This window comes from Cordyceps fumosorosea, assembly GCF_001636725.1.
Source record: "Cordyceps fumosorosea ARSEF 2679 chromosome Unknown scaffold_6, whole genome shotgun sequence".
Lineage (NCBI taxonomy): Eukaryota > Fungi > Ascomycota > Sordariomycetes > Hypocreales > Cordycipitaceae > Cordyceps > Cordyceps fumosorosea.
In genome coordinates, this window is record NW_017387306.1 from 868316 (window position 1) to 880483 (window position 12168).

The following is a 12168-nucleotide window of genomic DNA, read 5'->3' on the forward strand; positions in this document are numbered from 1 at the left end:
ACGGACAATTTCTTATGTCTTCTAGATCAAACTAACAAACTTTCCCAACCCTCATAACCTGCAGTGTCATCGAGCCCGGAGCAAAGTCGCCATGTCGCCAGTGGACGGTGATCTCCGTGCGCATCCAACCATGTCTCACGCATCTCGCCAAACACACGCTATTGCGTTCCTCAATCTCTCGATTCCCTTTTTTTTTGGTGTTTTTCCAAATAACGCTACCCAGGGGTTCTTCGGTGAGTTAGGGCGGCGACGCGAATTTGTCACCCAGTCACCCCAACAAGGGTAAAGTGATCGACGTTCCCCTGTCATCCCAATGCAACGACCTCCTGGCACATTGCTTCAACCGTATTGGATTTTGAGTCGACATCCAAACGTCCAACGCGCGTCGCCAAAGACATACCGAGTTTTGTTTTCTGCCGCAACGACGTGCAGCGCAGAGGTGAGGTGAACCCGCGATGCTTCCCAAGCCTTTTGCTGCACGAAATCAAGTAGTTACTCATATCATCAGCGGCATGCGCTCATACCAGCGCTCGATCACGATCGCGCATCCGTGCTTTTTTCCTGGTCCCTTGAACGAAGCGCAGGGCCGTGGACAAACCCGCAGATCATTCTTGCGACCACTGTTAATATCCTAAACCGTTTCATGTTCACAGGCACCAGAAGAGTATCCCGGTCTCATACAGACACATGTGGCAATATTCGCATATTTTGATAATTTCACATGATATTGTATGCTACATTGTAAATCTCGATTGCAAGGGGAACCCACGTCCCCTGATCCCATTAAACCCAAACACATCATGGTCAACCCTCCTTTTCTTTTTAATATTTGCCTTGTTGCTTCTATTATTAGTTGCTCCTCTTACTGCTCTTCTTACTAGACGCATGCCCATTCGTCGCCGCGCTCTTCGGCCCCGGTGCTGCGGCGTCACCATTGTGCCGCTGCTGCACGTGGTCGTCGCCAACCTGCACGCCCGCGACGAACAGCGCGCTCACGCCCTCGAGCGCCGCGACGAAGACGCACAGCAGGCTCGCAATAGCGAAGTGGCTAATGGTGGCGCCGATCTCGAGCCAGGAGCCCTCGTCCCTGACGACCCAGAAGAAGTAGAGGGTGAGGACGTCGCTGACGGCGATGACGACCATGAAGAGCGCCGAGGGCGCGACCCCGAGGCGCACGTTGAGCACGCCGAGGTTGGCCGATATGAGGGCGAAGGGGACCATGATCTTGAAGATGAGCAGCGCGCCCTGCGAGAAGGGGTCGAAGACGGGCAGGAGCCGGTTGACGCTGTCGAGGCTGAAGGAGGAGATGGAGGCGATGTTGCCGGTGCTGAAGAAGGCGGACTGCAGCAGGACGAGGAAGAAGAGGGCGATGCGCGCGTCGGATAGCCGCAGCGCGCGGAACCGCACGCCGCCGTCAAGCTCTATCGTGGCGTCGTCGTGGTTCTTTGCTTGTGTTGTTGAGGGGGAGGAGCGTCCGGACACCTCGACGGCATACTCGAGCCGGACCCAGGCGACCAGGGTGATACAGAAGGCGACGTAGAACAGACCCTCGTAGGAAATGGTCAGGATGACAAAGGCGGGCGAGCAGGTGAGGAAGATGAGCATCAGGCGGTGCATGTAGTTGCCCACCGGCCGCAGGCGGTGCGCGAACGGCATCAGGAGCGAGAGCACCAGGACGGTCCACCCGACGACCTGGTTGCCGAGCGGGAGGCCCGTCTTGGCCGCGAGCGAGAGCGCGCTCGACCGCGTCACAATCATGGCCAGCACGGTGAGGCCGATCTGGGCGCCCATCAGGGCACGGCTGAGCGGGTTGCTCAGGCTCTTGCCGTTGGCGGGCGGCGCGCTAAAGTCAGACAGCACGGCGTCCTCAAATGCCAGGTACAGCAGTCCAATCAGGACCATGGCGACGCCCCCGGCCAGGATCAGCGGGATGTTGTCCGTCTTGTTGGCGGGCAGCAGCGTGAATGTGCTCATGACGAGACACGCGAGGACCCAGGTGGCGCAGAGCGAGGCGTGGCCACGAACGAACGCGAGCCCGCGCAGCGCCGGCCACGCGGCGCCGAGCACGTAGAGGCCGGTGAAGACCTCGCGGTGGATGTAGCCGAGCGCGAGGCCCTGGATGACGGCCACGTAGACGACGGCAGACAGGCCGAGACTGAGCGTGGCGCTCGCGGACTTGATGTGGGCAAAGAGGATCCGGCGGCCCTCGGTGAGGCTCCGCCGACAGGCAAACACCTCCTCCCAGAAGATGACGGGGAAGACGGCGTAGAGGTAGTACGTGGGAGGCGACTGGGAGACGACAAAGGAGGCGTACAGGGCGACAAGCATGGCAGAGGAGACGGCGAGGCCGGCGGCGGAGCGCTGCGGCTTGAACTTTTGGCCGACGACGAAGAGGTCGACGACGGTGGTGAGGGCGTATGCCATCCAGCCGAGGTATCCGATGGTGATGAGTGCGCGCAGAAACAGCCAGTCGTACGTCTGTAGGTAGCGCAGGCCCTGAAGGGTCACCTTGATCAGGGCGTCCGTCTCCTCGATGGCCTCTTCGTACTTTTTGCCTTCGATCAGGGCCTTGATGGCGGCGATGCGGTCGTCTGGGCTGGCATTCTCCTCGTTGAAGGAGCTGTAATGGCGAAAGCGCAGCTCGGTCGCGCGCTTTTTGGCCTCCTTGACGCGGTACATCTCAAGGATGCCCTCGGCATTGACGAGCGACGCGCGGGCCTTCTCCGTGTTGGTCCCGGCGAGGTAGGAAAGCGGCAGCTCGCCGACCGAGTTGGCGGGAAAGTCCAGGCCGGTGAGGTAGGCCATGAGCGCAGCAATGTCGGCCTGGGCGACGTCGTGGCGGCGGATGTGGTCGAAGCCCCAGTCGGCAGAGAAGTCGTCGTGCCCGGGCGCGATGGCATTGGTGTGCTTCTCCGGGCGTGCGACGCCGGAGCCCCAGGCCACCAGAGGCGTCCGGGTGTTGTCCGGGTGGCCGTCGCCGTGGCTGCCCCAGTCGCTCATACCGTGGTCGGCGGTGAAGATGTAGGCCGTCCTGTCGTCGCCGTAGAACTTGTCGAAGAGCTCCGTCATTTCCTTGACGCCCCGATCGACAACTTGGATGTTGTGGAGGTACTCTTTGGAGTAGGGACGGTACGAGTGTCCTGTGGTGTCGATGCCGAGGAGGTGGAGGAAGAAGACGACCTTGTCCTGGCGCAGCGCCTTGTCGAGGTCCTTGTTGGTCGCAGCCTCGGCGAAGAAGTCGCGGACGTGGTCAAACACCCATTCGTCTAGGATGGTGGCGTCCTTGGAAAAGTCCTCGAGCTCGGCCTCGTAGGCAAAGGCGTCGACGCGGCCGGGGACGGCGCCGGCCTCGAACATCGGGACAATGTCCGGGCTGCCCCAGCTCCAGGTGTGGCGGCTGCGGTTGAAGACGCTGTCGAAGTGGACGGGGTTCATCTTCCAGCCGGTCGCGACGGCTGAGACGTCCTCGTAAAGGCCGGCGATCATGGCGACGTGGCCGGGGCGAGACTCGGTGGGCACGCGGGTATGAGAGACGCCGAATGTGCCTTCGTTGAGGACCTTGGAGCGAATAAATGGCGTGAGTGGTCGGGGGACGAGATCAGCTTCGGTCTCAGGGAATGGCTCGGGGAAGGACTGGAAGGCCTTGTCGGCGCGTAGACCGTCACCTACTCAGGAACAAGGCGGTGGTTAGTTTTGCGATTGCGTCGCGAAGAGGAGGGGGAAGGCGAAGATGTCGTACCAACAAACAGCACCAATCTATCAGCAGGGGCTTTGACTGAAGGGGCGCGCTCGACGCCGTGGAGGCGCATGCCTGTGACGATTGGGCTGACAAAGTAAATGTCAAAGATGGAGTAGATGTAGACGAGGTGGAAGATGATGGCCACGGCCAGGAAGCCGAAGCGAGAAAAGGCCGCCATTTTGGAGGCAGCGACGTGCTATTTGACAGAATCGAAGAACGAGTGTATGTGTTTGTGTGGGAATGATTCGCGTCGTGGCCTGAACAGAGGTGGACGTTTTGCTGGACTCGGGAGAAAGCACCTTGATAAACTCGACGGGCTAGTTGGCTTTTGATATTGCGGGAGGGGCGGCTGCAAAGGAATGGCTGGGCGAAAAGGAGACAAGAAGGAAAGCTGAAAGCCGCAAAATTGGGGGGAATAATAAAAATAGACTACACGGCCACCATGGCAGGAGGTTGATGGTCGGCGCAACAATTCGTGATGCGACGTCGAGGTGAAGCTTTGGGGCCAGATGGCGGCTCGAAAGGAGCGCGGCGCGAGTTCGCGAAGTGAAAGTGGCGGACTTCCATATTGGCATTAGCAGCTTTTAGGCCTTTCTCCTGTCCTGTCAGTGCCTGGCGTTAACTTAACAAATACAGCGGTGGCGACTGGCTCGCTTCAGGGGCTCACTCTTCTAAAGGGGTTCCTTTTTAGGTGCTCCACAGCGGAAGGGCCGGAGCGGGACAGCCTGAAGAGAGCTTCAAGACCAGCAAGCTCCCTTATAATCGCCTAAACAAGTAGCTTGCCAAGAGAGATGTCGTTCCGACGCAGATACTACAATGCGCGTAATTCAACTGATTCATGGAAACAGCGTAAGAAGGCGAGTAAATTTGGCGACAGACTGACAAGTGCTATTTACCAAGGTATCTATGTAGCTCAGGAGGCAGACTTATGTACATTGCCAACCTCCTTCACCCCAAAATCAACACCAATGACTATCGGCCTACTTCGCCACGTTATCACGTCTTCAATCACTTTTGGCCCGTCGTCATTTACACAGTCAGGTGGTTTTCAACCCCAGCACTGGCCATATTTTAGAGCCCATGAAAACAAGAAAGGATATATAAGTGTTGCGCAAGGGGGTCAACCACGCAGCGATTGAACTCCACTAGTCTGCCAGTGTGAAATATGATGATCAATGAACATCCTCCAACAGGACTACAGCCATTGAGGTGTGTTGGGAACGTATTATCTCAACAAGCTAAGAAAGCGATTCAATAAGCGGCCACGCGTGAAGAAAAGCGATTCAATACAGCTACCTGCCAGTCATCTATCGCACCAAAAGTCCCCATCCGAACTAGGTCTACATAGGGTAGGCTACACTTCAAGAGGACGGCAACATGATGTCCACAGTGAGCGTAAGTATGTACGAAACAACAACCTAGATGAACAGGTCAGACAGTAATAAGCTACAGCAGGCAGAAGTGGCTGCAGATATCCGAGGCCATCATGATATGGTCAGACGTGCCACGAAGCAGTAGTTCATACACACCATATAAAGCCACCAATCACCAGCAAAATGCACCTATCATAACAGATGCTCAATTGTCGTCTTTACATAGTCATGAAAAGTGAAGAGTATAGGGCCTTCTATGCCAATGCCCAGAAAATAACTGACCCAAATCAAATACTATAGGGTATCAATTCCCAAAAACACTCACAACGCCACAGTAAATGCATTGCCCAGTAGCCCGTTGCCATGGCTTCTTACTCCTCGCCCCTCGATTGCCTCTCCCTTAATGCCCTGACCACTTTGCTGTAAAAGTTAGCTGCTTGCGGTCGTTTGAACCCAATCTCGTCGCGAAGATATTTCGGCAAGCGGCCGATCAAGTCGGCATCTCGATCAGCCTTCAACTGCGGGCTGTACAGGACCATGGACTCTTCGTAGCTGGCCGTGGAGCTGCTCCCGGCGACACCGAGCTTGAAGTGTAGCGCTATCATCGTGTTAGAACGCTCCTCTAAAATCTTCTTCACAGGTTGGTACTTACTGCCATTGCGGCCAGTCTGGATGCAGTCGAAAATGTCCTGGTTGCCGTCCTGCTTCACCCCTTGGATGATGAGACCTGTCAGGTCCGCGTACAAGTCCTCCTTGGCATGCGCGGCGTGGACTAGCTCCGATTGGCCTGTCCAAGCCTTTGCAGCATTGCCCTTGACCGCGCTGCTGGGAATGGCGTTTCCGGGAGCGGCTCGACTGGCGGCAAGTTTGGCGTTGAGGGCCTTGATCTGGCGTTCGGACTCGGCAAGCGAGTTTGTGAGCTCCGCGACCCTATCGGAGAGGTCCTGTGCATTGCTTTGGCTGTCTTGTAGCTGCCGGCGCAGCGATTCAGTGTCACCGGAGGCTTGCCGTTGCGCGGCTAGCTCCTCCTTGAGCTTCGCGATCAGCTTGCTTGCGGCTAATGCTCCTGTTAGTGCGCGTTGTCCTTGCCTGTATTGATGCGCTGCTGAATACTTACTCGCTGCATTCTCATCGGCCTGCTTGCGCAGCTTCTCATAGTTGCGCTCGGCGGCCGCGACGCCAACCTCCCGAAGCTCAGTGTACCGGCCCTCGAGATTCTCGTATTTCCTCGTCATCTCGCGTAAGCAGCGCTCCAACATGGAGCTATCTCCTTGTGACTTCTGTGGTTGACTTATCGGACGCGCGCGGGATAAAACCGGCGCGACTGTCGTTGGCCGGCTCGCGGGCCTCGGAACCTCCTCCTCTTCCTGTTCGATCACGTCTACCATGTCCACCTCAGCATCGTCTTCTACCTCTGCCGCATATTTTCTCGGGTAGCGATCGGCTGCGCGCTGTGGTGAAGATACATATCGCTTTGTCGTCGCGAAACTTTGCTTAACAGGTCGCGAATCTTCGAGCCGCTGCTTCTTGCGAGACTCGCTTGATGGGTGCGATTTCAGCATGCTGTCCTCCTCAAAGACCTCATCGTGGGTCGCGCGACTCGGCTTCTCATCTCTGCTCTTGTATGACGGACGTGTCGCATTGAGATTGCTCTTGTCCAGCAGCACCGGTCGTCCCGGTGATAGTCGGCGCGGGGCCTTCTTGTCGATTGATCCCGCCAGTTTTGACGAGGGCTTCGAAATTCGATTAGATGCTGCGCCTCTGGTGACCGAGCTCTGCCTCTTGCGAGGGAGGCTCTCCATGCCTCCCAGGTCCGAATCTGAATCGGATCCTACCAGGTTTGCGAACCGCCCGGCAGTGCGTACCCGGGTCGCCATGGCGCTGTTGCGTCGTTTGGTTGGAGCGGGCAAGTTAAAAATGTCGTGTAAATAGGTACCAAGTGTATGAATTCGTGGTGTACAGGGACATCGATTGAGTATTGTGGGTAGGAAATAGAATGCGACTGTCACAAAATAATATGTAGCGTCGCGGGAATCCAGCTAGATTTCCTGTTTTGGTTCGATGTAAACAAAATGCTGTGGCGGGTCCTTCACCATGAAGAATTCTTAGTCAGCAGCCAAAATCGCTTGTGCCTGTAATTCGCCCACCTTTTTCTCACCCAGCAGGGTGACGTGCATCTAAGCCGAGGCTAGCAATGTACCGTTAGGTATCTGTGATGTGCATCCTTGGAATTGAATGATCCCGAGCTGTGGCTTGATGCGCCAATACTTTCGTAATGCTGAAACTTTAAGAACCAGATTGAAAAGAAGTCTGAGCGATTTAACTGTGACCATACTGAACTGTGATAAAATTCCTGATTGGCCCAGCTTCACCGTAGACCGCAAGTCGCCACCACTTCATGTGAAAGCCCACTTTGGGCGTAAGGTACCTATCGATACAACCTCCAGCCACAGACACAACGCCATGCATCAACCAGTGGTCGCTGGCCGCATCACTTTCTCTTTGCACACACATCTCGCCCTCCGCGCGTTATCCCATCGCTGGTGAAGTCTTGCAAAGGCCATTCTGCCTTCCCTTCTTCTTTGCCTCTGCGAATCTCATGCCCGACCAGTCAGCGTCTTGGCTACGCTGGGTCGTCGGAATGGGCGAACGTCGCAAACTGGGCGATGTCGCCATGGACCTCGTCCTCTTTGCCGGCATGGTATGTTTCCGCTCCTCGTGGTGTTGCCTGAAAAAGACGAAAGGAAGACTAATACGCAGCGACCCAACAGATGACAGCTGGCCTGTATATTGCGCGCAACTTTCTGAACCCGATCCTCAGCAACCTCGCCGATCCCGACAAGGAGAAGCACGACCAAGCCAGACAAAAAGCTAAAGCCCACCTCGAACGCATAAATCGACGACGCCAAACCGAGGCGAATGCCGGCCAAGGAAGTGACGACTTCCAAGACCACCCGCATGTGGAGGACTTAGTCCTCAACGAGTTTGAGAACCTCATTGCGCTGGAGATGGTAGCGCCCGAAGATATCCATGTTGGCTTTGATGGTGAGTTGGACGCTCCTATAAAAACCGCTAGCCTCTGCCGTGGCACTAATGTTCGTGATAGATATCGGAGGTCTGGAAATGATTATCGAAGAGCTCAAGGAGTCCGTCATCTACCCCCTCACCATGCCACACCTGTACTCGCATGCCGCGCCGCTCCTGTCCGCCCCGTCCGGCGTCCTCCTCTTCGGTCCGCCTGGCTGTGGAAAGACCATGCTTGCTAAGGCGCTCGCTCACGAGAGTGGTGCTTCCTTCATCAACCTTCACATTTCCACCATGACGGAAAAGTGGTATGGCGACTCCAACAAGATCGTCAAGGCCGTCTTCTCCCTGGCTCGCAAGATGCAGCCTGCCATCATTTTTATCGACGAGATTGATGCCGTGCTCGGCACACGACGCAGTGGCGAGCACGAAGCTAGTGGCATGGTTAAGGCTGAGTACGTAAATGTGGGAAATGCTGATCCATTCGACCACGAGTGCTAACACCCTCTCGCAGATTCATGACACTGTGGGACGGTCTTACTTCTGCCAACTCCTCCGGCATGCCCGCCCAAATTGTTGTACTCGGCGCTACGAACCGTATCCACGACATTGACGAGGCGATTCTGCGGCGAATGCCTAAGAAGTTCCCCGTCCCGCTTCCCGGCCAAGAGCAACGCCTCCGCATCCTCCAACTCGTCCTGCAAGGCACCAAGACCGATCCGGAGCACTTCAGCCTCGACCAGCTGGCCAAGCTCACGGCCGGCATGTCCGGGAGTGACATCAAGGAAGCCTGCCGCGACGCCGCCATGGCACCCGTCCGCGAGTTCATGCGCTTGAACCGCAGGCCCGGCCAGCCCATGCCCCAGGTCGACGCATCGCATTTTCGCGGCATCCGGACAGATGACTTCTTTGGCAACCGCGGCGGCCAACTGCCGCTAGGCAGTGGCGCTCTACGCAAGGCCGGCGGCAAGCGCAAGGGGCAGAGCAAGACGAGCGGCAGCACTCAGAGTGACGAATATGAAGACGTTGACGAGCTAGTCGTGGAGGAGCAAGACTAATCTAGACTGGCTATGCCCCTGATGGCATGCGGAACATACGGAACACACATGTACAAACACCACGCCGCTTTGCATGATTTTGCTATGACAATGTTCACCCACGGCTGACGCTACAGTATTTTGAGAACTGTACAACATTGATGATATGCTTGTTGGAATATTCCGATCAGTTTATTTTCGCTATAGATTTTAATGAAGAACAGCCTGGCGAAGACTTTCATATGACGTGTACACCATCCCCCGTCTAAAGTGATGACCCTGCGTATATACAAGAAGAGTTCAAAATTGGGTCGGAGCGGTCGAAGGGACTAGGTACTGGAAAACCGCTGGACTAGTCCTCTAGGTTGGCTTTTCCCATGGCCTTTACTTTGTCCACGTACTGGTGGCGGATGACCCATATCGTGATGGCCACGCCGACGAGGCACGACGCAAACGTGATGCCGTATGCGGCGCGGTAGCACTCGAGGCCCTCGTGGCAGGAGCGCTCGCCGCTGGGGTCGAAGACGCTGTGGTGGTCGAGGATGGAGCCGTAGATGAGGTTGAAGATGTTGGACGAGAAGACGGGCGCGAGCGTCATGAAGCCCCAGTTCTGGCTGAGGCCGTGGATGCCAAACGTCTCGGCGACGATGGATGGGAAGACGCCGAACAACAGGCCGTACGCGATGCCCGAGAGGCCGGAGAGCAGGAAGAGGTAGATGGGCGTGGAGACGGTCAGGCCGCACAGCTGGGCCACGGTGAAGATGAGGCCGGAGGCGACGAGGCACCACACCCGGCTGGCCCCAAGTTTCTTGACGAGGAAGTCGGAGCCGATGCCTGGGGAGGACAAGATTTAGCTTGGGTACACATGACGGACACGAATCAAGTGTGTGTGGAGGAAGGGTAGAAGGGGGAGGGTAGGGGGGCAAGGTGGGTTTCACGTACCGCTGAGAAGACGTCCAACGAAGCTACCGATGGAAAGGATCGAAACATGCATCTGTTGTCGATGGACGAGAAACTCTTCACCTTTTGAGCTGTCGTAGTGTTTCCACAACACGTTTGCATCATTTCCAATGTTGCTATGCTTGATCAGCTTTTGGAACACTCCCCCGGAACTAGCAACGCGTTGCACTTACTTGATGGTCATGAGTCCAGCACCGGCCAGAATCGTCATGATGGCGAACAGCTGCCAAAAGTCAAGGCAAGTCAAGAGCTGAAAGCCGCGAATATCTACATGATGGGACGGATCTCGATCAATACGTGCACTCCCCTCGCGATTCGACGCCGACGATGCCGACATGAGGGACGACGACTCGTCCGGTACAGCGTCTTCAGCATCTGCGCCATCGTCCGCCACCCGGACAGGGGTAGCGGCGAGCGCGGGGCCGGCTTGCTCCGCCGTGACTTGTGCGGCTGTGGCAGCAGTGAAGTTGTTAGACGTACCGGGTTCATCATCAAGCGTGGCGTGGTTGCGCCCCGACGATGAGGTTCGGCGCAAGCGCTGCCCGCGCACGCTGCCACCCGCCGTGCCCGGCTCCGCGCCCGGCACGGCCTGGTACGAGGACGACGAGGCCGTTGACGCGTGGGGGTAAGCGCGGAGGAAGACGAAGCCGCCGACGGTGAGCACGACGGTACCCCAGGCCAGCAGCTCCAGGAACGAGCTCGGGTCGCCGGGGAAGAGGATGGAGCCGATGAAGGAGAAGAAGAAGGCGCTGAGCCCGAACGCGGCGAGCGGGAAGGCGGTGGCGGTACCGCGGTGTTGCGGCCAGTTGATCGCCGAGACCTTGACGGCGGCGAAGAAGGCGAGGCAGCTGCCCATGCCGGTGAGGTAAGAGAAGAAGCAGAGCGTCGGGACGGAGGCGCTGCCGCTGCCGGCGGCAGCAGAAGCATCGGCGGCGTCGTAAGCGCGGTGCAGCGGAAAGTAGCCGACGCCGAGCAGTGCGGCGCCAAGCAGGACGGCGGGGCGGCAGCCGATGGCCGGGTGATCGACGAACATGCCGACGAGCGGGCCGAGCGAGTACATGCCTAGGTTGCCGAAGAGGCCGACCAGGTTGCTCTGCGTCGCCGTGAGCTTCAACCGCTCAGCAAACTGCGGCGCCCAGGCCGAGTAGACATACTGTGGGCAGGTCAGCGGCTGAGTGTTTCAACGTGTGTCACATACATGGGCAGGGGCGAATTGGAGGACACATTGAACGTACATTTGTGCCGCAGGCCAGGGAGATGACGGTGGCCGCGACGCTGGCGAGGATTCTCCTGCGATGCATGTCGTCTGATTGCATGGCGGATAGGCCTTGGGTATCGTCTCGCGATAGGGATGATGAGGGTATGATGTAGCGACTGGCGGCTGAGACCGATAAGAGGGAGAGATGGCGTGCTAGCAACACAATCTCATCGAGATGGAGTCGCCGTCGTTGGCAGCAGCTATGAGGGAAGAAAGGAGAAGGAGGAAAATAAGAAAATGCAAGAGAGTGAAGCCGAAAAGGTCAAATGATGATGCGAGAAGACAAGAAGGGAATGGATGGCTTCGGGTGGGTGTCCCGGATCTTGCTTGGCATGAGATAGCGAGTGACCTGGTCCGTGTTCGGCCCGGGGGAAGAGGGCCTACTACTGGGAGAAGCGGTCCCTCATCCGCCCCCAAAATTAGCAGCAAGAGCCGCTGTAACGTGCGCTGTCGCTGCTCTTAAACCCGCTGGAGACGCTGACGTTACAGCACATTCGATCTCCCTCTGCGGGTGCTTTTAGCGGGTTGTTCTAGCGGGTTTCAGCGGTTTCCGACACAGTCGCTTACGTAAAGCCTTCAACTGCCAACTGCCCAGTCCAGCCAACATCCTTGGCGCTTGTGAGCACCTGATCCGTCGTCATTCCAGCTCGTCGTCATCCTCTTCTCGTCAAACAACCACCTAGCAAACTAAGCAGCCAGCACCAACCTCGACGCGTTGGAAAGCATCTGTTCTTTAACTATCGAAAAAAAAAATCCTCGCCGTTTCTTGATCTACAA

At 57.0% G+C, this 12168-nt stretch overlaps 4 protein-coding genes across 4 annotated transcripts; 1 reads left to right on the top strand and 3 right to left on the bottom strand.

The window, feature by feature from the left end:
• Positions 1-849: 849 nt before the first annotated feature.
• Positions 850-3917, bottom strand: ISF_03433 (ATP release protein; the record flags this gene model as incomplete). Its single annotated transcript, XM_018847039.1, has 2 exons — positions 850-3665; positions 3740-3917. 2 exons carry the CDS (start codon positions 3915-3917, stop codon positions 850-852), a joined length of 2994 nt encoding a protein of 997 aa, XP_018705928.1.
• A 1566-nt stretch (positions 3918-5483) lies between these two features.
• ISF_03434 (chromosome segregation protein) lies at positions 5484-6989 on the bottom strand (the record flags this gene model as incomplete). Its single annotated transcript, XM_018847040.1, has 3 exons — positions 5484-5710; positions 5765-6169; positions 6230-6989. 3 exons carry the CDS (start codon positions 6987-6989, stop codon positions 5484-5486), a joined length of 1392 nt encoding a protein of 463 aa, XP_018705929.1.
• Positions 6990-7753: 764 nt separating this feature from the next.
• Positions 7754-9194, top strand: ISF_03435 (ATPase family AAA domain-containing protein 1; the record flags this gene model as incomplete). Its single annotated transcript, XM_018847041.1, has 4 exons — positions 7754-7813; positions 7884-8157; positions 8219-8591; positions 8651-9194. 4 exons carry the CDS (start codon positions 7754-7756, stop codon positions 9192-9194), a joined length of 1251 nt encoding a protein of 416 aa, XP_018705930.1.
• Positions 9195-9525: 331 nt separating this feature from the next.
• Positions 9526-11449, bottom strand: ISF_03436 (Major facilitator superfamily domain, general substrate transporter; the record flags this gene model as incomplete). Its single annotated transcript, XM_018847042.1, has 4 exons — positions 9526-10007; positions 10116-10249; positions 10307-11286; positions 11369-11449. 4 exons carry the CDS (start codon positions 11447-11449, stop codon positions 9526-9528), a joined length of 1677 nt encoding a protein of 558 aa, XP_018705931.1.
• Between the last annotated feature and the right edge of the window lie 719 nt (positions 11450-12168).